This window comes from Lynx rufus, unplaced genomic scaffold (genome assembly GCF_022079265.1).
Source record: "Lynx rufus isolate CCGP_SWC_20201006 ecotype Redwood Valley unplaced genomic scaffold, mLynRuf1.p SCAF_18, whole genome shotgun sequence".
NCBI classification, from domain to species: Eukaryota; Metazoa; Chordata; class Mammalia; order Carnivora; family Felidae; genus Lynx; species Lynx rufus.
In genome coordinates, this window is record NW_025814832.1 from 37,978,391 (window position 1) to 38,000,638 (window position 22,248).

The 22,248-nt window shown below is 40.1% G+C and overlaps 1 protein-coding gene across 8 annotated transcripts in view; it reads left to right on the forward strand.

Moving 5' to 3' along the window:
• Positions 1–20,051, forward strand: part of BPTF (bromodomain PHD finger transcription factor) — a 148,881-nt gene extending 128,830 nt beyond the window's left edge. For 5 of the 8 annotated variants that reach the window (XM_047081574.1, XM_047081580.1, XM_047081577.1 and 2 more), the window contains 5 exons: positions 756–1,090; positions 4,864–5,056; positions 5,895–5,979; positions 12,354–12,540; positions 17,858–20,051. In XM_047081574.1, coding sequence (XP_046937530.1) covers positions 756–1,090; positions 4,864–5,056; positions 5,895–5,979; positions 12,354–12,540; positions 17,858–17,894 — 837 coding nt within the window. In that variant the 3' untranslated portion in view covers positions 17,895–20,051. Of the gene's footprint in view, positions 1–755; positions 1,091–3,942; positions 4,117–4,863; positions 5,057–5,894; positions 5,980–12,353; positions 12,541–17,005 lie in introns of all 8 variants that reach the window. The other 3 variants (XM_047081573.1, XM_047081575.1, XM_047081576.1) reach the window with 2 other exon arrangements.
• Positions 20,052–22,248: the final 2,197 nt, after the last annotated feature.

Sequence of the window (22,248 nt, forward strand, 5' to 3'; positions counted from 1 at the left end):
GTTGATAAAATAGCTCTTCCTGCGTTTTTAAATTCTAGACCTAGGAGCCTAATAAATTAGACAAATCTGTCTCTCCTTCAACTGGTGGCTGGTCAGGCCAAATTTTAAGAATCATGTTCAGTTTATAAGGACACAGACGGGGGCGCCTGGGTGGCTCAGTTGAGCGTCTGACTTCGGCTCAGGTCACGATCTCACGGTCTGTGAGTTTGAGCCCCGCATCAGGCTCTGTGCCGACAGCTCGGAGCCCGGAGCCTGTTTCGGATTCTGTGTCTCCCTCTCTGACCCTCCCCCGTTCATGCCCTGTCTCTCCCTGTCTCAAAAAAATAAATAAACGTTAAAAAGAAATTTTTATAAGGACACAGACGGTGAGCCGCCAGAAAGCAGCTAGCTAGTGGGTGAAGACACTTGTAACCCCATTCTGAGCAACAACAGAAAAAACTGGGGCACGATAAGAGCAAGCCCGGGGCACGTTGTTTTCAGCAACTGGATCATCTTTCTGCAGGTGTCCTTTGAAGAGACTGGCAGATCTCGAGTTGTTCTGTAATCTTCGCTTTATACTTCTCGTTGTTTTGACTGGGTTCAGAGTATAGTGAGGATGACGCTAAAATTACAAACCCCCTCACACGAGGCTGACCTTGGAGCCACTCCAACAAGGGGAGGGGAGGTGAGAAGAGAGGGAACGCAGAGTCCTCTGGCCGAGTCCGACATGTACGTGAGTTCGATGACAGCTTTGTATTGTCTTTAATTGACAACAGGAAGAGCTCAAGAGAGACCTGAGGATTAAGAAAGAAAAAGACATGGTGCAGGCCACAGCGGTAGCGGCTCCCTCCCCCGCAGCGCCGCCTGCGCCTCCGGCCCCTCCGCCTTCACCCCCGCCTCCGCCTCCCCCACAGCACACGGGCCCCCTGGCCACGGCCACGGCCACGGCCACGGCCACGCTGCCTGCCGCTTCCCAGAAGAGGAAGCGAGAAGAGGAAAGAGACTCGAGCTCCAAGTCCAAGAAGAAGAAAATGATCTCTACTACCTCAAAGGAAACTAAGAAGGACACAAAGCTTTACTGTATCTGTAAAACGCCTTACGATGAATCTAAGTGAGTACATCTTTTTTGAGCCTTAGTTTATTTTCTTAAAAGCTTAGCTGTTAAATTTCCAGTTGTGAAGAAAAGGAGTGTATTGGTAGCCATGTCAATGAAAGTAGTTGAAAGTAGGGATAATAACGTTTTCTCTGTGGTCTTGCATCTGATGTTCTTAAACATGACACTAGAAGAGTAAGACTTTTGTATTTTACGTGTTCATGATCCGTGTTTGTTCTTCATCGTATTCTTTTCTGTCAAAAACAAGCTTTCTGTTGCTCTTTTGCTTTCTCCTCTTCTCTCTGGATTAACTCCAAACCAATCGGTAATGCTGTCGGGAGAAGGAGGTGTGTTACTATCGCTGCCCAAAGTTGAGAGCATCCTTTCTGGAATCTGTTCACAACCTTACGATAACATCACATCTTAGAGACTATCGGAGTATGAATGGTGTACAAGGTTTCAAGTTCGAGTAGTTTTGGTTTTTTATTGTTTAATTTTAAGCAATTCTGTGGTTTTTGTATTGGGATACTGAAACTTAATATTATTTTTGTCAAAGTTCCCACTTTCTTACTGGGGACAAAAGCCAGAAAAATACAAGGAGTGTTTTCACTCAGTCCTTAATAATGACCCTCAAAAATGTGACAATAAGCATGGCAGCTGGAAGCTTTTTTTGACTGTTGTGACTTGTATTTGGTGATATACATACAAGATTCTAGAAACACTAATCCATTAATGCAGTTTCATTTGTTATCCTTATCATTCACCCCATTGTCCAGCTTTCCTTTTGAGCGTTTAAACGTAGGCCAGCTTTCTAAAGCCAAGATTAACTACGATATTTTTTGCAGGACCAAAATGTTTGATCATGCTAAAAATATATGATTCTTTAGAAGTAGCAATGCTTAATATCTACCTTAAGTGGATGCCTAACCAATTTATAGAATAAAATTGTGATCTCTCCAGTGAGGTTTTAAGTTACAACATTGGAGCCGCCTTCGTGCTTGCTATTTAAAATTATAACGTGCAAGTTCTAGGTCACACCGTTTTGTTGGTAGATTTAGCTGTGTGGTGAATTAGACACGTCAGCTTAGGCATCTTCCCTTTTCATTGTCTCTCTTGGAAATTATATATCATGTGAAAGGTGGAGCCCTATTAACTGATTTTTCCCCCTTAGTTCTAATATAAGTTGCCTCCCTTTAAGCAAAATAATAATGATTTGCAGAATAAAGCAGAACATGATTTACTTTCTTTACACAAAGATCTGTGTATGGAACTTATTTAAGTAATTAGACAAATGTGGCTTATTTAAAATACCCACATCACAGAAATTCATTTCACACACCAACATCTTTGTCATACTTCAGTTGCATGAAAGTATGTGCTCCTTCTACTGAGATTGCCTCATTATTTTGTGGATATTTCATATTTTTAGTCGGGTGTTATTAAAATATCAGTATACCAGGTTCATTCACTCCCTGTTCTAGTTGGGATGAGTTACTGTTTTTTAGGAGTATTTTATAATCTCTTGTACCAAACTAGGTTGGTTTGGGGAGCCAGTGAGAATGCCTAAAACTTGAAATTCAAGTCCTGAGCTTACTTCCAGAACATATAGCCCACCATCTCGTGAAGGCAACGTACAAAACACCTGGAAGGCCCAACCCCCCACCCGTGGCAGCAAAAATCCTGGAGGAGTCTTAATTCAAAAGAAAAAAATTAATGGGAGTAGGATGAACCACACAACCATACGTTATTCCTTTACGTTCGTTTGGAAGGTTAGTTTGAAGTTTGAGGACTGCTTCCATCGCTCCAGGGAAATCCGCCAAGAAATACTTTGGTGGAACCGTGTCAGCAAGGCCAGTCCGGGTCCTTATGATTCACGCGGATTCCTGCTATGATTTTTACATGGCGTTCCTACACAGCTCCTGTCAACGCTTTTAAATGCACTCTGTGTTTACCATAGAGATGCTTTTCATTCGTTCCATCCTTTGGGGTCTTCTGTTACAAAAGCCTGGAGGCCTGGCTGAATGCGATTACCCTCAGTCACACACTCCGGCACCCCCACCGTGCCAAGTACTGTGGAACCTCTTGCTTTTTGGATACCTATCCTGTATCACTGTCCACGCCGGGTACCCCCTGTTTTGAATCGAAGCAGTTCCTTACCAGTTAGTTAACCTGGTCACTCTCCACACTGTCACATCCGTTACATTAACTGAAAAACTGGCCCACATCATAATCTGTTACCATTGGGTTAAATTCCAGTGTTTCTTTAGAAAACTTAGTAGAAAGTGAGTCACTACATGTACCTCTCTTAGTTGTCTTCTTCATGCCATATTTTGACCATTTATCTTTTGCACCTGGCTGACCTGCATGTTCCTCGTAGTGTAACTTCTACTTGGTGTTTGCGCTTTGCTTTGTTCTCAAATTTAAATCGTGAGATACATTTTCAAACCTATCTAAGAAATAGCCCTGAATTTGAAATGGCTTCTGTGGCATAGGTTTGACAGATGTAAGTCTTTGATTCTTCGGCTTTGGTTTTTGTGCCTGTTACAGTTTCACACACATTCATTAAGAGGGAGACATTACCATCAGTGTGTTGTTTATTTTTTCCAATTCCAGTATGTTTTTAAAGACCCATATTTCACCAAACAGTGTATTTGTTGAAATTGATGTGAGTGATTTTATGTTTCCACACTTGATACAGTGTCAGATGCTGTAGTTTGCCAGGGGTAGAATGGTTGGATTCAGGATGTTTAGCTGACTCATTGCAGAAAGTTATCCTGTAAGAAAGTGAATCAGGACAGGGAAGACAGGTTTAAGTATCATGCAGCTCAAAATGACAATTACATTGTCATTTTCATTGTGAATACTTTTAGGTTCTATATTGGCTGTGATCTTTGTACTAACTGGTATCATGGAGAATGTGTTGGCATCACAGAAAAGGAGGCTAAGAAAATGGATGTGTACATCTGTAATGATTGTAAACGGGCACAAGAGGGCAGCAGTGAGGAATTGTACTGTATCTGCAGAACACCTTATGATGAGTCACAGTGAGTTCTGATAAGAGCATCATATTTAATAATTTAGGAAGCCAAATTGCTCTGACTGGTTACTTATTTATTTTAATAAAAAGCAAGATATTTTTCTGCATATATTATACACTTACATTACAAATTCCTTTCCAATTTTTTTTCTCTTTTTCTCTCTTTACCTCCCCTTCAAAATTTGTGTTGCTTCATAGCGAATGTTTGAGATGCATTGGGAAAAAATACGGTTTAATGGTAGACTTGATTCTTCGATATGTAACAGAAATGAATGAGATGAAAACAGCCTGCTTGTTTGGATTTTATCAGTGTTTGAAATGGTGCATTATTGTAGGTTAGAAAAAAACACTAATTTGGGTAAAAGCTCTGAGACTCTGTTATTAGCTTACAGGATTTTGAGCTCCCAGTTGGGTGGCCAGTATCAGCTTCCCATTTGATACGGTACTAGTTGAAAGATTTTTGGCTTTATTTTGTTTTGAGCTTTAAAGTCAATCAAATGTTTTACGTTTTTCTTCATATTCTCCAATATTACACAGTGTTCTTAATAAGCTTTTAGTGCTTTGTTAACATCAGAAGTACTAAATTAACACATTTGAATGTCAATCTTCAGAAGTATTAAAACAATTGTGATACTAAAACTATTTTATACCCAGAGTTAGAATCTTTTCAGGTGCATGTTTTACTTTTTAAGGTAGATGTAAGTAACGTGATCCCATCTGTTTTGAACTCACATTTCCATTTCGGATCTTGCAGATTTTATATTGGCTGTGATCGGTGTCAGAACTGGTACCATGGGCGCTGCGTGGGCATCTTGCAGAGTGAGGCAGAGCTCATTGACGAGTATGTCTGTCCACAGTGCCAGTCAACCGAGGATGCCATGACAGTGCTCACGCCGCTAACGGAGAAAGATTACGAGGGTTTGAAAAGGGTGCTGCGTTCTTTACAGGTAAGAAGACGCCGTGTGTGCGTTGTCTGCAGCTGAAATCAGCCAGCGTTGACTCTGGAGCCATTTCTGGGGTTTGAACGTTCCAGTCTCAGAATCTGTGATCGTTTACTGACCTCCAGCCAGTCTAGTGAAGTACTCCAGACTTCAGTCCTTCACGTGCCGATATCACGAGCAGGCTAACCGTATCCACACATTAGCTCGAATGGTGTTTATCTGACACTCGTATTTAAAACGACTCACTTTTTTAACCTAAATGTAATTTTTAAAGAAAAGTTTTCCTCACTACCATAGATTGAAAAACAGTTCGATTAGATTCTAGTGAGGGGGCACCTGGGTGGCTCAGTTGAAAGAGCGTACGACTCTTGACCTTGGGGTTGTGCGTTCGAGCCCTGCATTAGGTGTAGAGATTACTTAAAAATAAAATCTTAAAAAAAAAAAAAAGAACTAAAAAGACAACAGTGGTCTCAATATGTGGGTGAAGTTATTTATTAGCATGTCTGACACCTCATTAGTCTGCAATGGCGACTGTTCCACCCCAGTTTTACAGGTAGCAGGTTGTCGTGTAGGAATGAGAGGACAGACTTCTTGTCTTCTAAGCTAGTGCCCCAGCCCCACAGTTGAGGTCCTCAGACCAACCCTTTGAGAACCGTTAATACAGAGTATGCTCACCCGAGATGATTTGTAAGTAGGGCAAAACTCTACTCACGTTTACATTATAAATAATCTCATCTATCAGGTTGAAAACTGACTTTTGGGGCTTAAGGGTTGATTGATAAAGCAATTCAAATGGGAAACTTAAATGACCTGACAATAATGATGTTCTCTCCTCCCATCACAGGCCCATAAGATGGCCTGGCCTTTCCTTGAGCCAGTGGATCCTAATGACGCACCAGATTATTACGGTGTTATTAAGGAACCAATGGGTAGGTACTTGAGTTGAATATGGAGCTTTTTCAGAAGTCTCCACGGATACCTGTCCCGCGTGATACGTCGTGACGATACGTTGAGCAAGGCTGGTGGAAGAATAAATTGGTGTGGTAACTTGTGGGATGTACTAGGAGTGTGTATTAAGTTTAAATCTGCATTCCCTTGGACCCAGCAATTTCATTTATTAGGATTTACATGGGCACAAGTATGTTGTTCACCACAGTACCGTTGTCAATCCCAGAAATACCAGAAATGACATCAGTGGCCGTCATAGAGGAATAGCTGAATCAGTGATATGGAAGCAGAGCGTCCTACAGCCATATGAAAGATGAGTGAAATCAGTGAGCGAGTCAGGGTCTGAGTCTCTCATCGCTCCCTGTTACCTCTTCCTCATCTTTTCCTGAAGGAAAGGAAATGTGATGGGCCTGCGGTAGAGATCCAAGAGCATATATCCTCATTTCCCAGGAAAAAAAATGGTAACAGGTAACAGTCACAAGTGATTGTATTGAGATGAACAGCCTCAGGTGGTTACATTCAAAGTAGTTTATCTGCAAATGAAATTATAAAAATTAAAATGTACGTCAAAGCTTGCAAAATTGCCAGAGAGAAAGGCAGCTCCAGCTGACCATCTTCTAAATGAGAAGGATTTTGTTGTATATTTTCAAGTTGCTAAGAGAATTATCTGAGCGGTTCTCATCACGAGGGAAAAAAAAACAAAAACTTTTTTACTATATGCGGTTGGTGATAGATGTTAATTAAACTTACTGGGCAATCACGTTGCAGTACCTACGTATAATCAGATAATTATGTTGTACACCGAAAACTGATACAGCGTCATATGTCAGTTGTGTTTCAGTTTCAAGAAATGGGAAGGGTTTGTGTTTGATGGCTAGTTCAAAGAGGGGAAACCCTGAAGGGGAGGTAGGCGTGAGGGCTTAGCTAAAACGGTCTGAAAAGGCAGCTAAACGGCCTGGTGTTGAAGGTAGAAGACGCTACTCCCTGTACATATTTCACATCTTTGTAATCTCTTTTGAGAAATATCTAGGAATATTTATTTAGATGATAGATAACTCTGCTTTTTTTTAAGTTATATTTTTGAGAAAGAGCGACAGAGCACTCACATGCAGGAACAGGGGAGGGGCAGAGAGAGAGAGAGAGAGAGAAAGAGAGAGACAGAGAGAGAATCCCAAGCAGGCTCCCGCACTGTCAGCGCAGAGCCTGACATGGGGCTCAAACCCACAAAGTGTGAAATCATGACCTGAGCTGAAATCAAGAGTCAGACGCTTCACCGACTGAGCCACCCAGGCGCTCTGATAATTCTCCTTCTTAACATAACACAATTATAGGAAAACTAGGAAATAAAAAAAGTAGGAAAAGATAGAACACACCTGGATCTTTTCCTCACTGAATCCCATTTTGGAGTGCATGCATGTGCATGTGTGTGTATGTGTGAAAATTGAGATCATGTCATCTCGTTTGAGGGGCGCCTGGCTGGCTCGGTAGGGGAAGCATGCGCCTTTGATCTCAGGCTCATGAGTTTAAGCCCCACGTTGGGTGCAGAGATTACTAAAAAAATTAAAACTTAAAAATAAGTAAATAAATAAATATTGTCCTCTGTTTGACAAACACATCACTGTGCCATTAATCTTCAATAACATGACTTCGAGGACTTTCTGTAGTCTGTGAATTGAATATACTTTAACTTATTTAACCAAAATTCTTTTCTTAAAGAGCTGGATTGTTTTCTGGGTTTTTTTTCCCCCCCTTCATCTTTATTAACCATCAAGATAAACATTCTCTTGTGATTCGGTATATACATGGAGATAATATAGATCTCCAAGACATATACTCCTGAAAGAAAAATAAAAGTTACAGAAAAATACCTAGGTTTTAAGCAGCAAACAGTTACATACTTTGTAAGGGCACATAAATGTGTTTAGAAATGCATAAACATGTCTGCAAAGATACAGGCTAAATTGAAAATAGCTTGGGGCGCCTGGGTGGCTTAGTCGGTTAAGCGTCCGACTTCAGCTCAGGTCATGATCTCGCGGTTCGTGAGTTCAAGCCCTGCATCGGGCTCTGTGCTGACAGCTCGGAGCCTGGAGCCTGATTCGGATTCTGTGTCTCCCTCTCCCTCTCTCTGCCCCTCCCCCACTCATACTCAGTCTCTCTCTGTCCCTGTCAAAAATAAATAAACATTAAAAAAATGTTTTTAAATAAATTAATTAAAAATAGTTTATTTTCAGAGAAGGAGGGAACCAATAAGATCAGCAGCTCTAATAAATTTTTTTAAACAGAAATAGGGTTATATGAATGAATCCTGTTTTATAACATACTTTATAAATTTATCGGTACCTTTTTCACATGAGCTATAGTATAGACCTACATCGTTTTTCATTGTATGCAATTAAGATACTGTATTTCATCACCTCTCTATTAATGGGGTTGTCAGTTGTGTGCAGTTTTTGCTGTTATAAACAACACTTCTGTGAATATCTTCTTTCATGCATTTGCCTGCACTTGTTTGTTTTCTGAGGAGAAATTCCTAGAATTAGCATTTCTGGGTCAAATGGTATTTATACTCCGTACGTTTTTGATAGGTATTTTTGAATTGCACTTCGGCACATTGAACCCGTTTCTAATAATAATGTATGACTGTATCCTTCTCTCTCCACTCCTGAAAACCCTAAGTATTATCGTGCTTTTGATAGGAAATATTTTCTTGGAAAATAATTATTTCAAAATAGTATGTTAGGTGTATAGATGTTACAGAGGTGCAGAGAGTAAAATTTGAAGTGTACTACCACTCTCGTTCTCTGTCTTGGAATCATTGTTGAAAATAGGCTGATGTATTAATTTTTAATATCTGCCAATTTGGACAAAGAATGTGGTTCTTTGGCTTTGCATGACTTCAGTAATTAGTGTTGTGTACTTACCGTTTGAATTTGATGTGAGTTTCCTATTTATGTATTTTGCCCATACAGAATGTTTCTGGGATGTTCATATTGTTGTCAATGTTCCTTAAGGGCTCTTTATATACCAGGGACATTTAAAAGTTTCATACTGATGCACATGGGTGGCTCAGTCGGTTGAGCGTCCAACTCTTTTTTTTTTTTTTTTTTTAATTTTTTTTTCAACGTTTATTTATTTTTTGGGACAGAGAGAGACAGAGCATGAACGGGGGAGGGGCAGAGAGAGAGGGAGACACAGAATCGGAAACAGGCTCCAGGCTCCGAGCCATCAGCCCAGAGCCCGACGCGGGGTTCGAACTCACGGAGCGCGAGATCGTGACCTGGCTGAAGTCGGACGCTCAACCGACTGCGCCACCCAGGCGCCCCAAGCGTCCAACTCTTGATTTCGGCTTAGGTCATGATCCTCACGGTTCATGGGATCGAGCCCTGTGTCAGCCTCCATGCTGACAGCGCAGGGCCTTCTTGGGATTCTCTCTCTTCCTCTCTGTCTGCCCCTCCCCACTCGCACTCACTCTGCCTCTCCCAGAAATAGTTTTTTAAAAGCTGCTTATTGATTTTTTTGGCATACGATCATTTTTAATGTTTTGGGATTTAAATCTATTAATCATTATGAATTTTGCCTCTGGAGTCATGCCTTTAGTCTTTTGCGCTTCCCCAGGTATATAAATACATATATGTTCTCCTGGTACTTTCTTTTTGAGGGATATCTAATTAAGTTGGAATCACAAAACATCCAAGCACTATTCACATACATTATTAAAGTTAGCCAGACGGTAAGCACACAGAATTTAAGCGCAAGAATGATGTGTTGTGTCAGATGTTTACCCTTTTCTGTACAGCCTCCATACCCTGCACACAATAGACGTGCCCAAGTCTTGCTTGGGATTTCATGAGGCCAGAAGCATGTTTGCGGTTGTATTTTTCTGCTCCCTACAGACACTGCCAGAGACAGATGCGTGCGTGCACGTGTGTGGCAAAATATACATACCATAACTACCTAGTATGCACAATTCAGTGATTAATTACATTTATGATGTAGTCCTTTTAGCCCTCCTTATGGTTTTCATCGTTGTCCTTAAATTTTAATCCAGCTGGAATTACTTTGGCATTAGTGTGAAGAATTTTTTCTTCAGCTGTAGAGGCAATTGCCTCAACCCAGTTTCTTTCTTTTTTCTTTACTTTTCTTTTTCTTTTCCTTTTTTTTTTTTTTTTTTTTTTTTTTTGGTTTATTTATTTTTGAGAGAGAGCACGAATGGGGGAAGGCACAGAGAGGGAAACACAGAATCCAAAGCAGGCTCTAGACTCCTGAGCTGTCAGCACAGAGCCTGATACAGGGCCCAGACCCAGGAACTGGGAGATCATGACATGAACCAAAGTCAGATGCTCAACAGACTGGGCCACCCAGGCACCCCAGACCTTGTTTGGAAGATGACTACAATAAATGGAGGTGGGGAAATTGTAATATGGAGAATCTGCCAACCACAGATCTGTAGGCATCTCAAAGGCTAGGCAGAAAAGGGCTTTTCTTTTATAAGGAAGAGTAAACAAGGCTAGAAAGAATGGGATGTGGCAAGTAGGATGAAGAATAGTGGTGTGGTTGGGGGCAGACCCCCTGCATTAGCCTATTTCTAGGAGAGATAATGGAGGAAGGGCTGAGTCTGTTACGATGAGAGTAGGTCAAAGCTAAGGCTTCTGGAGGAAAGAGAGAAGTTTAGCTAAAGTATAGTCTAGTCACGTAGCAGGTATTTTGTCCAGATCGGTCAATGGCACCTATAGTTCAGCTAATCATTTATCGCCTCAACCCAGTTTCTTAATGAGTTTTCCTTCCTTGGCTTATTTGACATGACATCTTCGACATACATAACATTCTTCTGCTGAAAATGATTAGGTCTATTCCTATTTTGAATAGTTTCGTTAACGTTTGTGTCACCCTACATAATGCCACACTTTCCATTGTCACAGCTTTATAATATTTGTTTAATGTCTGATAGATTAAAATCTCTCCTTTTACGTTTATTTTTCAAATGTTTCTTAGATATTCTTGGGCTTTAAAATCATTTTCTCAAATTCTAAAATAATCACTGAAACTTAGTTTGAAATTGTATTATCTCTCAATCTGTCAAACCTAGATTGATTTGAGATCACCAGCTTTTTATTCTCCCAGGTTTTTTTTCCTTTTTTTTTTATTTTTGTAATGTTTATTTATTTTTGAGAGAGAGAGAGAGAGAGAGAGAGAGAGCACACAAGCAGGGGAGGGGCATAGAGAGAGAGAGGGAAACACAGAATCTGAAGCAGACTCCAGGCTCATAGCTGTCAGCACAGAGCCCAGTGCGGGGCTCAAACCCACAAACCACGAGATCGTGACCTGAGCTAAAGTCAGACACTTAGCCGACTGAGCCACCCAGACGCCCCATATTCTCCCAGGTTTTTATGTGAGATCATATGTGGAATTTTCCTTCAAACACAACTTTCTCCTAGGACCTAATGTTATTTCAAAAGATTAAGCTCAGTATATTCCAAAGCAGTTACCTTTGTCCCAGTTGAATGATTTTAGTCCTCTCTGCATACTACCTGTAGTATTAGATACTAATATTTTTATTCATATCAGCTAAGATTTTTCCCTTTAAGTGGACACTTATATCCTTGCCACCTTAAGTGTTACATTAGTGTCACTTGGGGTGCCTGAGTGGCTCAGTTGGTTGATCGTCCGACTTCGGCTCAGGTCAAGATCTTGTGGTTCACGAGTTCGAGCCCCACGTCGGGCTCTGTGCTGACAGTTCAGAGCCTGGAGCCTGCTTTGGATTCTGTGTCTCCCTCTCTCTCTGCCCCTCCCCAGCTTGCCCTCTCGTCTCTCTCTCCCTCAAAAATAAATGAAACCATTACAAAAATTGTTGTTGAAGTGTCACTTGCCACCAATATAAGGTAACAATAAAAATCAGTAAAGAAAGCAAAATGATGGTATTAACATCTAATACAGGTATCACAAAGCCCCAAAGATATTTCGGTCTTACTTTTGGATTGCCTCCTCTTTGTACATGTAATACACATAATTGTTTGCATGTAAAAATGTATTGTGCTTAGATGCGTATTGATCGTGTGGGTGTAGTTTCCTTTATTTCAACCCAACTGAATGAAGAGCTGTTCTCTCGTTAACTGAAAGTAAAAGAACCTTCTTAATAGCAGCCAAGGTTTATATTTTAGACTCCCCCAATCAAAACCAAAATTGGAGAAGTGCTCCTTTTTTCTTCATGAATTGCTGAACAGTCCCCAGTGGTGAATCAGCTTCGTTTCAGGGGCTGCTGGGGCAGGAAACCTATATTCTTATTAGAACTGTGGGCAGCATTCACATTGGAACTGCCTTAAAGCTTTAAAAATGTTCTGTGTTTTGTGTTTTTAAGACCTCGCCACCATGGAAGAAAGAGTACAAAGACGGTATTATGAAAAGCTGACGGAATTTGTGGCAGACATGACCAAAATTTTTGATAACTGTCGTTACTACAATCCTAGTGACTCGCCTTTTTACCAATGTGCAGAAGTTCTTGAATCATTCTTTGTACAGAAATTGAAAGGATTCAAGGCTAGCAGGTGAGCTAATGCGTTCCGTGTTCTGAATTAACCCAGTTCCTCCAGTTCTTCCTACTGTTTTTGTCTAGATCAGCCAGTGCAGTCTGTGATAAATTTGAACCTTGAAATCAAGAATCGTGAAAAAAGAAAAAAAATCAAGACTCTAGCATTACAATACACTGCCAAGGACAAGAGGACAGACTCAGCAACGAGAAGTTGCTGAGTTTGTGATCTGCGGAAAATTAAAGTTTTGGTTTTTTTTCTTTGTTTTTTTTTTTTTTTTGTTTTTTTTAATAAAAAAAGCACTTATCAGATGCTTATAGAATGCAAGATGCTCTCTTAAATGCCACACGGGGCAGAGGCACCTGGCTGGCTCAGTCGGAAGAGTGTGCGACTCTTGCTCTCGGGGCAGTGAGTTCAAGCCCCATGTTGGGTGTAGAGTTTACTTGATAAAATAAATAAATATATATTTATACTTAAATAAACATATATTTATATTTAAAAAAGAAACATGCCATGGGGCACACAAAAATTTAGTAGCAAGACAGAGCTCTTGCCCTTACTGAGTTTACCAAAGCATAAAAATTACTGTTCTGTAGGGTAGAGTAAGGGGAAGACTAGGAAAGGGGATTTAAGCACTTTCTCCTTAATTTATGCTTGCTATATCTTTGAAATCATAAAATGTTTTATTTCTCTGGGTACTTTTCCTGTGAGCAAAACTAGACTTTAAGTCCACTGGCCTTTACTTTGAACCTCCGGTAACACAGAAGCAGTGAGCAACTTTGCATGGTATTCAGATACAGCATCTTCGTGCCTTTTGTTTCTGAACCTCAGTCTCCTCTTCTCAAGCCCATGACTTTCTTCTTTCCAACAGAGCCCTGTTCTCTTTTCCTGTGATAACTTCCACCACTTTGTAGCCCTGATATTCACTACTCACCGTCATCCCCCGTCCACCAGCTTGCATGCTTGATCCTCCTAGGTACTCGGACTGGGTAGATCTTGGCTGGTCTGGGGCCTGGGCATCTCTATTATCTAGTGAACTCTGCGTATCAAAGTGTAAGAATCAGTGCTGTGCTTAGTTATTTTCTTCTGAGGAAAATCCACAGGGTGTTGTCTCTCTCCTTGTCCCGCAGCAAGGTAGATCAAGAACTGCATTTTAAAATCCGTTTACATAAACTAAAAGTGAAGGACAAGCCTAGCTAAGGTGTCCCAGGGAATCAAAAGTATAGGCAAGGAAGGAAGGAAACCAGGTAGGTAGGCAGGCTCTAGACCAAGAACGAAGAGAGTTTACAGAATCTCTGAAACTCCCATTTGTATCCTCTCCTGTTAACCCATTGGCCGTAGAACCTAAAGTGGAAGAGGACGACTTACTCAATATGGTAAAGTCCCTCATAAAATAATAATGAAGGAATAAAAAGGGATAAACTCAGAATATGAGAAGAATATGGTAGATGTTACTGATGAGGTTTCCACAGATTCTAGAATACAGAAAGCAGATGAAAGGATCGTCTGACAAAGCCAGGGGTGCCACAGGCCATTCGCCGGCTCTTCAGCAGAGGTGACCGCTTGCTGACCAGTAGACCTGCTGCAAGCCTCCAACACGAAGAGTCCAAAACACAATAAAAGGCAAGAGAGGAGTTAAAGATCTGTATATGGGCTAGTCACCCTTTGTAAGCTGTGTACAGACAGCCCTGTGTGGGCAGCCCGAAGCACTGGAAGAACACAAGTTTCTTCCCTGGAGAAATGGAATAAGCTTTCTGCAGAGAACTGGAGTAGGCAGAAGAGAATTGGACTCGGAGTAAAGTCCCCCGACCTGAGGTTTGGTTGGGTCCACGGCCCTGTCACTCTGGAGCTGTGGCTCTCGACTGGGATAATTTGCCCACCCCCATACTTCCCACGGGATGTTCAGCAATGCCTGGAGGCATTTTTGTTGGTCACTCAGAGGTGGGAAGTAATGCTGACGAGATGCAACTAAACGTCCTCATGCACCAGACCGCCCCCGCCCCCGACAAAGAATTATCCAGCCCCCAAATGTCAGTAGTGTTGAAATTAAGAAACCTTGATCGAAGGCAACACTTGCCAGTCAGCCTTACACAGGTGCATAGGGCTCTGCAGGCACCTTTCTGGTCCTTCAACTTCCTCTCTTTCAGTGTGAACAGATAGCCAGGGATGACCAGATATGTAAGGAAAGCTTGCAGCGTAAAAGAGAAAGGTCAAGGTGTAGCAGAACAGATAAAAGAGAACTTAAGAAAAACAAACAAAAAACCAAGCCTCTAAGTCATGTCCCAAGAGAAATTTTATGAGATAGTGAATCTAGGGGCACCTGGCTGGCTCAGTTGGTAGAGCATGATCTTGGAGTCATGAGTTCAAGCCCCACGTTGCAAGTAGAGTTTACTTTAAAAAAAAAAAAATCTTGAATCTACAAAATGGCGAAAAGGATATTAGGAATAAAGAACAGTTAGAAGGAGTGGCTAGAAAAGAAACTAAACTTACTGTAAACAGTGAAAGTTAAAATCAAGGACTTTCTCAATGTAAAGAACAAAAAGACAAGTCAATGAAAAATGTGAAAGGAAGAAAATGCATTGTAGCATTTCTAGTACTCAATGGAAATTCCAGAAAAGAAGAAGAGAGAAGACTGAGAAAAATAAATTTTCAAAAGACTAATACAAGAAAAATTCCCTGAGCTGATGAGAGGCACGAGACTTCAAGTTCAAGCAGAACAGATTCATTCATTCATCAAATGGTTATTGAGACCCTGCTGTGTGTCAGATATTGATTCCCTCTGGGGCTTCATTCTTGTGGGGTGAGAGGGGTATGGAATGATAAGGACAGTTGGTAAACTTATAAGCCAGCTGGACAAATGGGAAAAAGTCCATCCCACATATCCATCATTGTACAATTTCCAGATGCCAAGGATAAAAGAAGTTTTTCTCAGCGTTTCTAAAGAAAATAAAACAACCTATAAAGCAACAAGAATTAGACTGGTATCAGACTTTTCTCTAACAACATGGAATGCCGGAAGACTTTGGAGGAATACGTCTAAAAGTTTGAGGAAAAATGATTTTCAACCTACGATTCTGTGTCCAGCCAAACAATCAAGTGCAGGGGCAGAACAAATGCACTTTCAGTCATGGAAGGACCCATAAAGGGACTCCTTCCCGTGAATCCTTTCTTTGCAAGTTATTTTAAGATGTGCGCTAGCAAAATAACTCAAGAAAACAAAAGATCTTGGATCCAAGAAACGAGCGGTTCAGGAAAATAATATGAATCACTCTAACTCATGACGACATTGGTACAGCAGGCTAATGCAGCAGGGAGTCCAAACTGGAGCAGGAGAATGGAGCATTCTCAAGAGGAAGGTGTCTGGCGGGAGAAATGGTTCATACATTAGATAATTACTAGTTTAAGAATGCAAGAGGGAAAAAATGGAAGGCAATTCAAGATCCCATGAAAACCATAAAGTTGTGTAGGAATGCTAAGAATGCCCTCTTAGCAAAGGAGTAGGTGGCACAAGGAGAAAAATATTTACATAGTCACAATAATGTAAACAGTGCGTTGATGTTCAGCTTTTAGAATCAACCTGTAGACAAAGCACAGTAAGATTTAATTTAAAATCAGAAGTAAAAGTTGGATTCAAGAAGAGAGGTGGGAAAATGGTTATGTGAGCTTAGTTATCATTTGCTGTAGCAGGAGTTAAGCAATATGAAGTTGCTTAAACGAGAAATAGCAGCATGAGAACTCTACCTGCCGACGAACTGGAGTTCAAAGTAATTGATCCTAGGGAGGCTTGGCTTCAGGTTGAGTAAATATTGGGATAAGAGGGCCACAACTTAGTTTCAGTCTCTCCCTGCTTTTTTATTTGCACCTCTTGCAGTTATTCCTCCAGTTAAATTTCTATAGTTGCCCTTTTTTAATTGGAAAGGCTTTAGCCTTTGCTAGTAACTGTGAGGTGGAAACTGGGGGATTTGAATCCCACCCTGCTGCCGTGCCAGGCTTGCAGGCAGAACCCAGAGTGGGAATGGTAGCAGCTGCCGATGAAGGAGGAGAAAGCATCTGCGGGCTTGTGGCGAAACAAAGAAATTGGGGAAAGGAGGAGGTCCAGGGGCTGGGTCTGCACAGTACAGGGGCCACTTACGAGAGCTTGTCACCCATTTATTTTTTGCAGCTTTTTATTTTATTTGAGTGCACAGAATCTTCATTAAGGAACGTGGGAGCAAATTGACAAGTTTGCTCAATTCTATAAGATGAAATGTGAGGAGATTTTAAGGAACTTTTCTGTTGCTTTCCAGATTTAAGGCATTTAAGAATGAAACCTACATGTAGCCATTCATTGAAATGGGATTGATTATGGGTTTCCAGTATTTCCATTGCCATATTTTCCCCATTTTTAATTTATGATCTCTAGCATTGTTCGCACATTATTTTCATTACTGTGCTTTGTTACAATTCATCATTTATACCATCCATGTTCTTTCTTTTCTTACAGATTCTGATATCTTTAGTCTGAATTTTTAACTGGAATCAGAACTGGATGTTGGGGTCACTCTTTCTTTTATTGTTCCACGTGATTACCTAATTCAAAATTGCCCCCCCCACAAAGTTCATACTAGTTAATTTAATGTTTTAATGTTAAAAATATATGTACAGTAGTAAATGGTTTATTCTAGCGGCCATGTTGAACAATGTACTTAAGAATTGTAAACTCCTGGAATGCTGTATTTATCCACACTGCTGCAGTAGACCGCACTCTGACTTAGTCCTGGCGGCTGTGCAGGAGTGTGGTTTTTACTAACGAAAGTTGTGAATAAAACTGTGAAACTAGAGAGGAGACTTTCTGGACTTCAATAGAAAAATGTGATTTTAATACTGCTATTTCTTTTTTTTTTAATATAATTTTTTCTTCATATTCCCCGAATCAATGTAAATAAGCATGTACGTACACACACACACACACACACACACAGAGACACACACAGACACGCACACACACACACACACGCGCACACACACACCTTTACCACAATGGTAATGCCTCTGTAAATGTTTCTATCTGTCCCATTGGCTAAAAATGTATAATCTTTATTAGATGAATATATATATATATATATATTTTAATAATGGCTTTTTCCAGTGAACTATCATGTTTCAGTGTACAGTGAAAATTTCTATTGTAGGTTAACAGTTTCTTACTTGTTCTCATATATTTGCTTGCCAAGGGTAAATGAAAGAACATGGCTGCTTCTTCCCCCAGACAGACTGACCTTGGCATCCACATAAAGCATCATTGTTTTCAAAAATGAAGGGTGCTTAATTGTTCCCTTTTTTCTGTATTCTGTAGGTCTCATAACAACAAACTGCAGTCTACAGCTTCTTAAAGTTCAGCGTGTTAACCTAACATAAAACACAGCAAGAATCTGGTTGTCTGAACTATTTTAAATTAAGGAGCCAGATGTTTTTAGTCAGGTTATCCTGACAAGACTTGACCTAAACTTCGTTTTTATTGGTCATAACAGTCCAATTATATTCTTGGCCAATTTTGTCCAACGGACAAGGGAAAAGCAAAGTCAACGACACCATTATCTTGTCAAGATCAAATGGTTTTACTATTGTGGCAGAAGCGGGAAAACTTTGTTTATTGAGAAAAAAAAAAAGAAAAAAGAAAGCAAGAAAAAAAGATAATATGGGGTCAAGTGTAACTCCATGGAAATGCCACGTCTGCTCTTCAGTGAAGAAGCTGGTTTAGTCTCACAGAAAACTTTTGACTGTATTTATTTATTGTTGCAAAAAAAGATGCTTTTTTATTGCTGCCCTCATTTGTCAGCTAATTATTTTTTCTTATAAAATTCAGCCCCGGTTTCATGTAATCCATATCTTATCATGATTCCTGTAGGTAAAAGTACAAGACGACCTCTAGATGTCTTTTCTTTCTATGAAAGGAGCTGCTATGTACACATGTGCACACAGACACACACACACACACACACACACACACACAACTGGGAATCAACAATGAGTTTATTGTTCATGGTAGATAAAAATTAAGCTTGCATAAAGGTTGGGCTAAGTGGTCCTGGACTACAGACTCTGTTGCCTTGAATATAACAGTACAATTTGTCATTTACTCTGCACCAGGCTAAACTGAGTAAAATCTATTTGAAGGTATCTTGTTTGTAAACATTTGTCAGATTCTAATTTTTTTTCTTTTTGTATTAAAATTCAACTATGGATGTATATGAAACAAAATAAATGGAGATCATTTTTCTCCCACAGATGGTGTCTTTGAATGTGCGCTAATGATTATCTGTAAGCCTTTGAGGGGAAAGGGAGGGCCACGAGGTAAACAAAAGGCCGACGAACTTCATTGTACCTGAGTTTCTCCAGAATGATAGTGGCCCTTCGTTTTAGAATTCCCAGCCCACTGTCACTACATCCAAGAAAAATCTTCAGGGGTGCTAATCCTGTTGTATCAATTGATCGTACTAATAAAAGAGGTAATGTGGCAAAATACACATTGCCCTCATGTGTACGTTATATCATACCAGGCAAATTAGCAGTTACGGACAGCTACTTCTATTTTATGAAGGGCGTTTTTTAGATGACATGATCCATTTTGTATTTTTTGTTTATTGGTTGAGTCGTCTGGGTTTGGGGGGTTTTTTGTTTTTTTCCTCATAAAAAGTAGTGTAAGCAAGTATGGGAAAAGATGGAAACAACAGAGGAAGGTATACTTTGCAGATTTTTCCTTTCGGTGTTCTCCCCTTCCATGTTGTGTTACTGTGTTGTGATAATCGCTTCTTGTAACATCTGCCGTAGGTGGTTTGTGGAGCTTTGCAAAAATTTTACTAGATTTTGCACTAATGCGCATTAGCTTTGTCCTACCGGTTTCTGGAATTTGTCTAATCATGTTTTTAAAGTTTCCTTCTGTTTAATATCACCCTGCTATGCAAAGCCTTTCCCAGACCTTAGTTTCTTAAAAGAAAGAGGTGGCTCCAGTTCCCAGTTCTTCCTTATTACAGACTCAGGTGTGCAGGTGTTCTGGGTTCATTTTATCTCAAGAAGCCCATTCCTTTTTGTACATACGAATGTCACTTAAAGCTCTGCTTACAAACTTAAGGAGACTAACTGCTCAATATGAAAACGTGGAAACAGAGTTTTTGCTTAAAATACTAACACGGAAGTAGTCAAATACAGGTTATTTACAGGTTATTTTGTCCTTTTACTTTTCAAGAAAATGTTACCTATTGTATGCACTGTGCTGATGCAAGAGTCCTACAATTTAATGAATTATAAAATTATTCTGCATCTCATCACGTCACAGTATTTCTGTACTATTTATTCATATATATATATATATAGATATAGATATATATGGGCTTAATCATTTAAAACTTGTTGCGGCAAGAACTTTCCTACCTGTAGGCAATAGATTGCTATGTTTTTAACAGATTGTGGCAAATTCTAAACAGCAATTCTTTTTGTACGTAATAGGACGTTTCATCCTAGAAAAATAAAGTAATGTTTTTGACATTGGATTTGGTGCAGTTTCTAATGAAACAGTGGTTGGTTGGTTGGTTGGTTGGTTGATATATTTTCTGTAGCCATTGGCATTGCCAAATTGTACCAAAAAAAGGTAAATTTTATGGGGATCCTCAGACCAGGAAGTTAGTTTCATGTGTGCATTTAACAACAAAGCCTTTGGCAATTTCTGCCACCATATAAATAGGCATTTTATAGTTTTATCAACTTAATAGAGCTTCAGTCTTTCAAAAGTCATTTTTGAAAAACATACATTCTTATATAATGAATTTCACAAGCTGCTTTTCTACGAGTATTCTCTGACAGGCTCCTCCTATTCCATAAGATACACGTATTATAGCTGTTTTCCTTTCAATAGTCCGAGTAGTAGAATGCACATTTGTGATACGTGGTTAGGGTTTTTCTACTTCGTCTTGTAAATATATTGAATTTGCATCTAGTAGGTGTCCTTGGCCAAAAACTATTGGTGCTTGGGGGTCTCATCTGCCAAGTTCACAGTCCTTGAAAACGTTTCATAATAATAAGTATTTTCATAGTATCGGTAAAGCTTTTTTCTCCCATCCAGATTCTGCAGGATTTGTATTTTAGCTAATGCCCTGCAATAGGTTAAAAAAAAATTTTTGTGAACTTTCAGAGCTATTTTCTAAAGTAAAACAATGCCTTTTTATACTTTAAATGGCCTGGAGTGTTAGAGACCCTGAGATTTTGCCGTTGTTTATAATCTACCTTCCCGGAATCTGTAAATCGATGTTCTTCCCCTCTTTGTATTCATCTTTGTGTGTTTCTGATATTAAAGGAGCCAGCCTCGTGGTGACCTTTTAAGTGTGCGTGGACGGGCTGAGCTAGACACAGCTGCACGGTAGTGGTGGCCCCTGCTCTTTCCGTGATTGAGGGTGTTCCCCGGAGGCGTCCAGTTTAGTCCTGAATGTGAGAATGGCGCCACCTCATGGGCAAAGCAGTGTCTTAAGTGTTTGGAGGGGAAGAGCCAGCTGAGAAGTATTTTTAATAATACGAAGTATTCTGATACTTCTGGATAAACTACTGAGAAAGACGTTTCTTAGAAGATCACACCCCATTTGATCCAATTTGGACCAAATTCAACTAAAGAAAAGCTCTATTTTTTTAAATAATAAAGTCCCAGACTTGAAACGGGGATTGTAATTGCAATTGGTAGGCCAGTTTTTAGGTGTCTGCATATAGGCTGTTTGATCCACCTTAAGAACGATTGAAGGAATTTAAACAGTGCCAAATGATGTCTTTTAAAAAGTTAAAAGTCAGTACCCAAAAAAGGCATATATTTTTTTATAGACCTGAAAGCAAGACAAGTCCTTTTTTTTTTCTTGAGTTCTAACAGCTTAATTCTAAGGAGGGATGGTACCGAGTTCCTCTCGAAGGCAATGGAGTGTTCTATTGAGAGACTACTGCCAGCGCACATAGTCTTTTAGTCTTTGGCGCACAAACGCACGTGCTAAGAAAAATCTATCAGGACAAAAGGATTAGGAACTACAATGAATTTGCTAAATGTTTCCATAAAATTACAGATTGTGGCCAATGAAATTCTTCTTAACCTTTTTTGCCCAACTTGGGATTCTCCGTCTTACCACCTCCTGTGCACACACACCCCCGCCCATCACTGCTCTCACTGGAGCCTCACTTGTCTCTCGTTGCAACCTGGTCTTGAACGATGGCCATAACCCTGGGCAGCTCCTAAAAAGCTGGCCTGCTTGTGTTTGCCGGGACGTACGCACTAACCGTATGACCACGCGTCACACAGATCACACAGTTCTGCCGTTTTGTGTGTTTCCAAAACTCAGAAACTATCATCAAATCAGTCTAATCAAACCCTAACCCTAACCCTCAGGCTTCTGTCAAAGTGATGTGTTCCCCTCCCTTTTAATCCAAAGCTATTTATAGAAGAACCCTTGTAACTATTCTAACTTCCAACCATCCAGCCGATAATTTACCCGTTTGGCCGTTTTGCAATTTTCCCCACCGCGTTGGTCGAGATTACCACTTAGCTTTTTCACGCTGAAAAATTCAGCTTTGGTTTTTGTGACTGGCACAACTTAGGTCTGTTAATCTTTACTCTTAAAAAAAACAAAAAAAAAAAAACAGCCAGAAGCTCTTCAATTGCTGCTTACTCTACTGGCTGATAGTCGGTGTTACAATGCAATTGATCCAGTCCCAAGAAGC